Raw genomic sequence first — 9,493 nt, 5'->3', positions numbered from 1 at the left:
GTTGTGGTGCTCATCTCCATTTCAAAGCCGAAGAGCCAGCGCTGTCCGAAGACGTTTCTGTGGTCATGTGGCCGGCATGACTAGACACCAAGGCGCACAGAACGCTGTGACCTTCCCACCGAAGTGGTACCTATTTATCTACCTGCAATTTCTTGCTTTCGAGCTGCTAGGTTGGCAGGAGCTGGAACTAGAGATGGGAGCTCACTCCGTCATGCTCCATATAGACCACCAAAAGCAGGGACACCCCCCCCCCGCTGCTTCCATGCAGTAAAATAGTTGGGAGTGGGGAGGGGGGAGCCCTTCCTTCCTCTGCAGTGGCCATCCAAGCTCATCTGTGCTCTCCTTTGATTTTTCTTTTAAAAAGCCATTCCCCTCTGCTGCATCCATTTTCTCCAGGGGAACTGATCTCTGTATCTGGAGATGAGCTGTGATTCTGGGGGATCCCCAGGCCCCACCTGGAGGCTGGCATCCCTATGAACCTGTGTTGGATCTGAGGAAGAAAGATCCAATGACTTAAAAGCCCAAATGTGCAATGATGTGACCCATAGCAAATTCTCATTGACTTCTGAAAAATGCAACCAAGAAACAGAGAGGTTTATGGTCCTTTCACTTACTGTTAAAATCCCCTCTGTTTTGATCCAGAATAAAAGTAAAGACAAGAAAGGCTGCGGTCACATGGAGCATTAGCCACACTACAGAGACGGAAGATAGGTGGATTTTCCAGGCACAATCACACCGCAACATCTGGGAAGCGTAGAGCTCCCGTGGCAAACCTGAGGCTTCCCGCCGAAGATGCGGAGTTAAAAACTAGTACCTCCGAGGTACTAGTTTCCGGAAACCACGGGGCAAGGGCATGCATCTGATCGCGTTTCCGGTGGTGGCATCCGGCGCTCGCCCATGTCCCTTCGAAAACAGTTTTTTCCCCCCAAGTCTCCACAAGATGCGCACAAGCACCCAACGGCGCATGCGCACAAAGAGAGGCTTCACCACGTGACCGCCCCGCCCCCTAGAGGTTCTCTTCCGGAGCTCCGTACCTGAGAGCTCCCCCCCGACTAGAGCCCTGCTTTTCCCCATTTTGAATAGAGCCAAAACAAGAATGTTTCATATCCTCTGCAGTCTGCAGTGATGGGTGACCAACAGACTGCAACATTATTCTGCTCCACAAATTCTAACGAAAGCATTCTGTGGCTGCAGTCACACGGAGCATTACCCATGCTACAGAGACACAAGATAGGTGGATTTTCCGGGCGCTATCACACCGCAACATCTGGGAAGTGTAGAGCTCCCGTGGCGAACCCGAAGCTTCCTGCCGAAGATGCAGAGTTAAAAACTAGTACCTCCGAGGTACTAGTTTCCGGAAACCGAGGGGCAAGGGCTGGCGTCTGATCGCGTTTCCGGTGGTGGCATCTGGCGCCCGCCCATGTCCCTTCGAAAACAGTTTCCCCCCCCAAGTCTCCACAAGATGCGCACAAGCACCCAATGGTGCATGCGCACAAAGAGGAAAGCGAAAGTGCCATTTCGGCTTTAAAAAAAAAAGACCCCGTTTGTCCTGGCAGTGGCGCCTAGCCATTGCTGGTGTGATCGCGCCGTGCCGCTTCTTTGCCACGCTGCAGGATCGTTGTGTGATCGCCACCCTCATTTACCCGCCGGCGCAGAGGGAAGGACCCGTGGTGTGCCGCCAGCGCGTCTGATCGCGTAATCGCGGATCAAACTGCGCCGGGGCAATTAGCCATGCCTCCCCCGTGTGACCGGGGCCTGTGTTTCCCTTACTGGAAAAAAACAGCTAAGGTTGCAATCTTACATGGAGTTATTACAGTTTCAACCCGGTGATTTTTCAATAGGCGTCTGGCCTGTGTGACTGGGGCCTGTGTTTCCCTTACTGGAAAAAACATCTAAGGTTGCAGTCTTACACAGAGTTATTACAGTTTCAACCCGGTGATTTCAATAGGTTAGACTGAAGCAACTCTGCTTAGGGTTTCTCTGTAAGAGGCTCTAGAATGGAATTATAAATTTAAGGATGACAGCCAAGAAATGTCTGCTTGCAATTCAGGGTTGCCAGCTCCAGGTTGGGAAATACCTGTACCTGGAGATTGTGGGAATGACGCCTGAGGAGGGCGGGGCTTGGGGAGGGGAGTGGGGTAGAATGCCATAGGGTCCGCCTTCCGAAGAGGCCATTTTCTGCAGGTGAACTGATCTCTGTCATCTGGAATTGTCATCCCAGGAGGTCTCCAGCCAATTCTTTGAACTGCAGCTACCAGCAGTTAAGATTCAATGAAGTTACATGGCTCAATCTACTGAGATATTCAGTTTCAATGTGGCTTGTGCAAAGCCCCTCCCTGTTGACTGTGCCCAGCTTAACAAACTCTTAAACAAGAAACAAATTCGGCAGGAATTTACCAGGCAAAGTTGGGGCCATTTACCTCAACAATACTTGTGAGAATTCTCTCTGCTGCTCTGATCCCTGATGCTCTGATTCTCTAATGCCACATGAAATGGTATAAACTCCACGCCTGTTCTCTTAATTTTTCCAATGCACTGCCGGGACTAAGTAGTGTTGAGTCATGTGAGAGATGCTTGGGGAACACAAGCTCTGCAGCTGACAGCAACATTTCTCGATTTTCAGGGAGCTGCTAGGGCTGTGGCGGGGGTGCACCATTTCATACTTCAGCGGAGGCTTAGATGATTGAATTCTTTATTTAAAAATATCCTTGTACATAGAAATCTAATGTGTCAGAGAAGAAGAGGAGGAGGAGGAGGAGGAGAAGGAGGAGGAGGAGATTGGATTTATACCCTGCCCTTCACTACCCAAAGGAGTCTCAGAGCGGCTTCCAAACTCCTTCCCCTTCCCCTCCCCACAACAGGCATCCTGTGAGGTAGGTGGGGCCAAGAGAGCTCTTTTGAGGACTGCTCTTGACAGAACAGCTCTGAGAGAACTTGTGCCCAACTTAACAAACCCAAGGTCATGCCAGCTGCATGTGGAGGAGTGGGAAATCAAACCTGGTTCTCCAAGATTAGAGTCTGCGCTCCTAACCACTACACCAAACTGGTAGGCCTGCCTTATTCCTGACATCCTGATTTTCTACATGTGGGGTTTTTGTTTTTTGGCATGGTATTCGTGTGAACTGCCTTCCCAATCTTCAGTGGTACAAAGCAAGTACAAATGGCGAACCTAAACAGCATGATAAAAAGTAGAGACATCACCCTGCCAACAAAAGTCCGCATGGTCAAAGCAATGGTATTCCCAGTAGTCATGTATGGCTGTGAGAGTTGGACTATAAGGAAGGCCGAGCGCCGAAGAATAGATTCTTTTGAACTATGGTGCTGGAGGAGACTCTTGAGAGTCCCTTGGACTGCAAGAAGAACAAATCAGTCAATCCTCAAAGAAATCAACCCTGACTGTTCCCTGGAAGGCCAGATAATGAAACTGAAGCTCAAATACTTTGGCCACCAAATGAGAAGGGAGCACTCACTGGAGAAGACCCTGATGCTGGGAAAGATTGAAGGTCAAAGAAGACGGGGACGGCAAAGGATGAGATGATTGGACAGTGTCATCGAGGCAACGAACATGAAACTGAGCAAACTTCAGAGGACAGCGGAAGACAGGAGGGCCTGGCGGGATCTAGTCCATGGGGTCGCGAAGAGTCGGACTCGACTGTGCGACTGAACAACAAAAATTCGTGTGAACTGCCTTCCCAATCTTCAGTGGTACAAAGCAAGTAGAGGTTTAGCACCTTAAAGATGCCTTGGTTTCCTTCCACTGAATAGTTTATATAGCTTGCTAGCGTATTAAAATTTAGGGTTGGGGATGCTTGTAACATGTCATCTTGATGAGACCGAGGGAGGGATGGAAATCAAAATACAACACTTCTTCCGATTCCAGTTAATGGCAAGCACCCGCCTGCCTGGGGTGCTCTTTAAACTGCAAAGAGGGAGGAAACCTGACTGTTTATAGCAGGACTCTGCAAACGATGACTCCAGAGCCAGATATGGTTATGTACAGAACCAAATATGGCTCTTTTTAAAAAGAGGGATATTGGAGGAGTAGATGGGACGCTGGCATAAGCAAAGATTGTTGTGGGTACAAAAGGGCTTCTTAGAGATGCTTTTTGCACGGGGAAACGAGAGAGGTGAACAGTTGCCACCAAATCCAAATGCAAACTGTGCACAGATTTAGGCCAGTGAGCGAAAAGATTCTCACAGGGTTCTCCTAGGTATATTTAATGTGAGATCCTGTGTGTGTCACTTCCTAACAAAGGACTTACAAAAACCACTGTTCAGGGTGCTGAAACTTTATGGATTCCCAGCCAAATTGACAATGATGAGTGAAATTAAATTGTATAGTTTCAATTATAAAAATGGACTTTCTTTCTTTGTCATTCCCGTGTTCTGAATGTTGATCCTGTGTGTGTCACTTCCTAATAAAGGACTTATAAAAACCACTGTTCAGGGTGCTGAAACTTTATGGATTCCCAGCCAAATTGACAATGATGAGTGAAATTAAATTGTATAGTTTCAGTTATAAAAATGGACTTTCTTTCTTTGTCGTTCTCGTGTTCTGAATGTTGATGTACTTTGGTGCTTTAATTCTAAAAGGACGCTGATCCTTGGTTCACAGTATCCTAGCAAAGAGGTGAAATCAGGACCTGGGAATGCATTCTGCAAAAAGACTTAGACATAGAACTATAATTTTAAAAGCTGGAAAAGTGTTTATTATCAAAAGCAATCAGAAACGTATATGGCAATGCAAGACACCAACCAGACTGGCATTGCAGACAAGAGTTGGATTTGTTTCCCTCAGAAGCCTGCAAACCCCAGAACTGCTGCCAGGTCCCTCCTGGGGCAACCGGCAGGAGATGGTGGGGGACTGACGAGGAGACAGTGAAAGGCCCAGGCCACATTGCGGGTGTCACACAGGAAGTGATGTCATCACATCAGCAACTTCTGGGTGATGCTCTGGTAGTGGGCCAAAAACTCACTGGTAAAACTGGCTTCTGCCATAGAGTTTTCGCCCAAATACCAGAGCATCACCAGGAAGTTGCTGGCATGATGTTACTTCCTGTGCAATGCTGGCAATGTGGCCTGGGCCTTCTTCTTTCTACTGGTCAGTCCCCCTGCTGGCCAGCTGATTGGTGGCTCTGACAACCCTAGCATCAGAAGACCAAAGCACCCAGACAACCAAATCAATCACATTTAAACCTTCCCGGGTGATTTGAAGCTAATGTTCTGGATTAGATGAGAAGCTTATTCTTTGCCAGGGGGAGAAAGAGTTAACAGAATGCCTCCTCCAGCAGCCAGTGGAGGTGGAGGAAGCCTGAAATAAGCGCACACATTCTTCAGCTGACAGCTTGAAGCTGAGGGTGACGTGTTTTAGCCAACCAGACTTGGAAATCTACCTAACAAAAACTGGGGGTTTGCCACAAGCGCCAACCTCAGTTAGGGCCCCGGCCCAGTTGCCTTCACCCGTGCAGCCCATGAGAAAGCTGTGCCTCAGCTAGCAGGACTGGCCAGTCCATCTTTGCCCGTCTCTCCAGTCACTGGATAAATACCATCCTTCATTCCCAGGCTGGCTGCCTGTAAGGTAAGCAGCAGCCCAGGTCAGGGTTGTATGACAGGAAAGGCACTAGAGGACCATCTGCAGTACCGGCCGGGTCACCCAGTCTGCAAAGTCCAGATGGGAGACACACGTGACTGCCACGTGGACATTTGGTAAGTTCCGTGCTGGGGATGTAATTCCAAGGCACATGCATGTCCTGCTGGAGCCAGGAACACAGTGAGCCATTTGCTTGACCTGAAATTAGGGTTTCCAGCCTCCAGCCGGTAGCTGGAGATCTCCTGGGATGACAACTGATCTCCAGGTGACAGAGATCAGTTCACCTGGAGAAATCGGCTGATTTGGAAGGTGGACTCTATGGCCTTCTACCCCACTGAAGCCCCCCCTCACCAAACCCCGCCCTCCCCAGGCTCCACCCCCAAAGTCTCCAGGTATTTTTCCAACCCAGAGCTGGCAGCCCTCGCTGAACTGGACCCTGGGAAGCTCTCCGTCCCAGTGGGGGAATGTGCATCTCTCTTTCAGCACATGTACGTTTCCCCAGCAGGACTAAGAAGGGCTCGGTCAGGAAACCAGCATGGGAAGGTCCCAATCCAAAGAGGGCCTGCATTCGCCTAGGAGTTAAGTTCCCAGGGTGGAACTCACAGACCACGTGTGTTGATGACTATGAAACTGCGTGATCCAGCCCCTCAGCAACTGGGCATGCCACTCAGAGGCCACTCTGGTACTTTCCGCATTGGCCCGCCACTCCGGATTTTCTCAGAGTTCGAGTCGAGGCAATTTAAGTCCGCGGCAAAATGGCATCCAAATAACCCGGGGCAACAGCAGACTGAAACCAGGCTGACCACTGAAGGGAGGGAATGGGGGGGGGACCCGGAATAAAAAGAAGGTTGAACTCGATTTTGGTGCAGAATTGCTTGGAGGACACCATGGTGAACATGGGTTAAAAGGCGAGGGCAGAAAGAGCATTTGTGCGGGGGAAAGGCAACCTGAGAGTGGGGAAGCAAAGGAACTGTTCCCCGGGCACCACACAGCCAGCTTACAAAAAAGCTACAAACAAAGCAAAGACAGCAAGACAGCCAATCGCTTTGATAAGCAAACAGGGGACTGACGTGGCGTGAGCGCCCGTGCATGCCAGTGCGTGCACCGCACGGGTCTTTGTGGCCTTGACAATCCTCTCCTCCTGGGTTAGGATGGCATCTCTGGCTCCGTCCCACTTCCCGGGACCGTTCAGGCGGAACTGCACTGGGGAGCAGGGCCCAAAGAACACTTTCCAAGCCAGCTTCGGGTCCGTCAGGAAGAGGCGCAGCAGGTCTGGCTTCACTCCCGACAGGGAAGCCAGCTCGTCCACATGATCGACGTACTGCACCTGGAGGGAGATGTGCTGGCTGGGGGCATACCTGGGGACAGCAGAGGGGAATTGTCTGGCATGACTCAGGCCCTGTAGACTGCCACATACACCCAGGCAACACACTCCCTTGACCTATAACAACATCCACTGCAGCATCAGAAGCTCATTCACTTGCTCATCTGCTAACACTGGACATGCCATTAAATGCCAGCAATGCCCTTTTGTTCTCTACACAGGACAAATAGGACAAACCCTGCACCAGAGGATAAACGGACACAAATCAGACTGAGAAACCTGCAGGAGAACACTTCAACCTTTCAGGACATTCAGTGAATGACCTCAGAGTAGCTGTTTTATTACAAAGGAACTTCAGAATGGAAAAGGAGATTGCTGAATTACAAGTTATTACAAGACTCCCCAGGACTTAACAGGGATATTGGTTTCTTTTCTCATTACATATGCTAACTCATTCAGTCCTCATATGTATTCTCATATAGAGGGACTATACATCCTCTGTATTTTAGTGTATTTTTTTCAGAACAGAATACTGAATGCAATGCAAGGAATATTGAAATTACCAACACGGCAGACCACGCCCTCCCCAAATTCAGATTTCCAGCTGGATGTGTCCTGATCAGGCCAAAGGTCCTGCAATCTGACTTTGACGCTGGCCAGATAGATGGCCACTTGAGGTTGCCAGTAAGTCCTCTGTACTATTAGTTCTTTGGAGGCTGTGCAAAAATCCCCTGCGTTATTTAGACAGGCATTTATGTGAATGTGTCTCTGATGGTCTGGGTTTAGAACCAAGATCTTTACCTACATGATGACAGGCTGGCCCCTAGCTACAGTGGGGCTATTGCGGGCTCCGCCCCCTTCCTTAAAAGGCCAGCCCCACAAGATTTTTTTTAGAAGAAGTTGTTTGAGAAGAATCAAGGGGAGCTGTATGCACAGGCCCCCTGCTTCTTCTCAAAAGCATTTAAAGGGATCCTTTAAATGCTTTTGGGAAGAAGCGGGGGATGGTGCGCACCCCTCTCCCTCCTGCCTGCAAGATTGAAAGGGCCCCCTGGCTGACCGGCGGGCCTCCGTGCTCCCTGCAGATCAGCTGAAGGGCCCTTTAAATATTGCAGGAGGGGAGGGAGAGGGGTGGCTGCTGGCCAAGGAAAGGGCCCCATCCCAGAGGGGACAGTACCCCCTCACACTCCTGCCTGGGTGATGTTCCTGACAGGAACAGCCACATCCCGGGCTCTGTCCACGTGGTCTCTTTGTAGGTGCATTCCCAGAATCTTTGAAGCTGGACGGAAACAATCTCCGGGGAAGCCCAGCTTCTGATAAAGACGAGAAGAAGAAAAGATTGGATTTGTACCAACCCTTCACTACCCGAAGGAGCCTCAGAGCAGTTTCACCTTTCCCTCCCCCTCCCCACCACAGACACCCTGTGAGGTAGGTGGGGCTGAGAGAGCTCTCTCAAGGACTGCTCTTGAGAGGACAGCTCTGAGAGGACTTGTGAATGACCCAAGGTCACGCCAGCCGCTGCATGTGGAGGAGCAGGGAATGAAATCTGGTTCTCCCAGATTAGAGTCCGCTCTCCTGCCCACGACAGCAAACTGCTGTGTTCCTGGAACTTCTGAAGCTGGATGGCAACAATCTCCGGGGAAGCAATGACCACACCAGATGTGGGCCCAGTGTGAATCAAGAACCACTGCTTCTGAAGCCCAGCTGCCGATAAAGGGTCCCAGTCCACTTTGTCAAGGGGTACAGCAGAACATTCTATCAGAGGATCCACCTCTATGGAGGAGAGGTCTATCAGTGGCCACTAGCCACGGTGACTAAAGGGAACCTCCATGTTCAGAGGCAGTCAGCCTCTGAATCCCAGTGCCAAGTGGCAACGTCAGGGGAAGGACTCAGCCTCTCTGCCCTGTTGTTGGCCCTCCAGAGGAACTGGTTGGCCCACTGGATGGGACAGGATGTTGGGTTAAATGGACCCTCACTGGTCTGACCCAGCAGGGCTCTTCTGATGTTCTTCTCAGGGGAAGGCCTCGGCCTCTCTGCCCTGTTGTTGGCCCTCCAGAGGAACTGGTTGGCCCACTGGATGGGACAGGATGTTGGGTTAAATGGACCCTCACTGGTCTGACCCAGCAGGGCTCTTCTGAGGTCCTCATTCAGCACCCTGGCCTGCTGCATCAAAAGGCAAACTGAGAGGCTGGCAAGAATTCCCTGCACCTCTAGAGGAGCACTGAGAACCCAAGCAAGGCATGAACCACCCAGAAACCTACCTGGACAAGGCGAGGCAGATTTGCTCTTCCTTGACCCAAAAACTATTGTGAAAGAGAAACCTGGTACAGATCCAGTTTAAGTGAGAGACTACCCTTGTGTACGTAAAACTGGTTTCTCACCATTTCTCGTTTTTCTTAATCTTCTTGGCAATGTCATCCATCATCACATCAACGGGAGGCAACTTGATAAGGCCTGAAAAATACCACCAAAGACGTAGTGCTTAGGGCAGCCTGAGGAACAGAGGTCATTTCCTGCAGGAGCGCACAGGAGCGGAGCTCCGGCAGTAAAGAGCCCAGGGGGTGGGCACATGCAACAAGCCC

The 9,493-nt window shown here is 50.4% G+C and overlaps 1 protein-coding gene across 1 annotated transcript in view; it reads right to left on the bottom strand.

Moving 5' to 3' along the window:
* Window positions 1-5,620: 5,620 nt before the first annotated feature.
* The window catches only part of LOC107110688 (dimethylaniline monooxygenase [N-oxide-forming] 2-like), a 16,105-nt gene continuing 12,232 nt past the window's right edge, over window positions 5,621-9,493 (bottom strand). The window contains 3 exon segments of the mRNA XM_015411488.1: window positions 5,621-5,658; window positions 6,701-6,948; window positions 9,293-9,365. Coding sequence (XP_015266974.1) covers window positions 5,621-5,658; window positions 6,701-6,948; window positions 9,293-9,365 — 359 coding nt within the window.

This window comes from Gekko japonicus, unplaced genomic scaffold, assembly GCF_001447785.1.
Source record: "Gekko japonicus isolate JY-2015 unplaced genomic scaffold, Gekko_japonicus_V1.1 scaffold4988, whole genome shotgun sequence".
Lineage (NCBI taxonomy): Eukaryota > Metazoa > Chordata > Lepidosauria > Squamata > Gekkonidae > Gekko > Gekko japonicus.
This window is presented reverse-complemented; position numbering and strand designations above follow the sequence as displayed.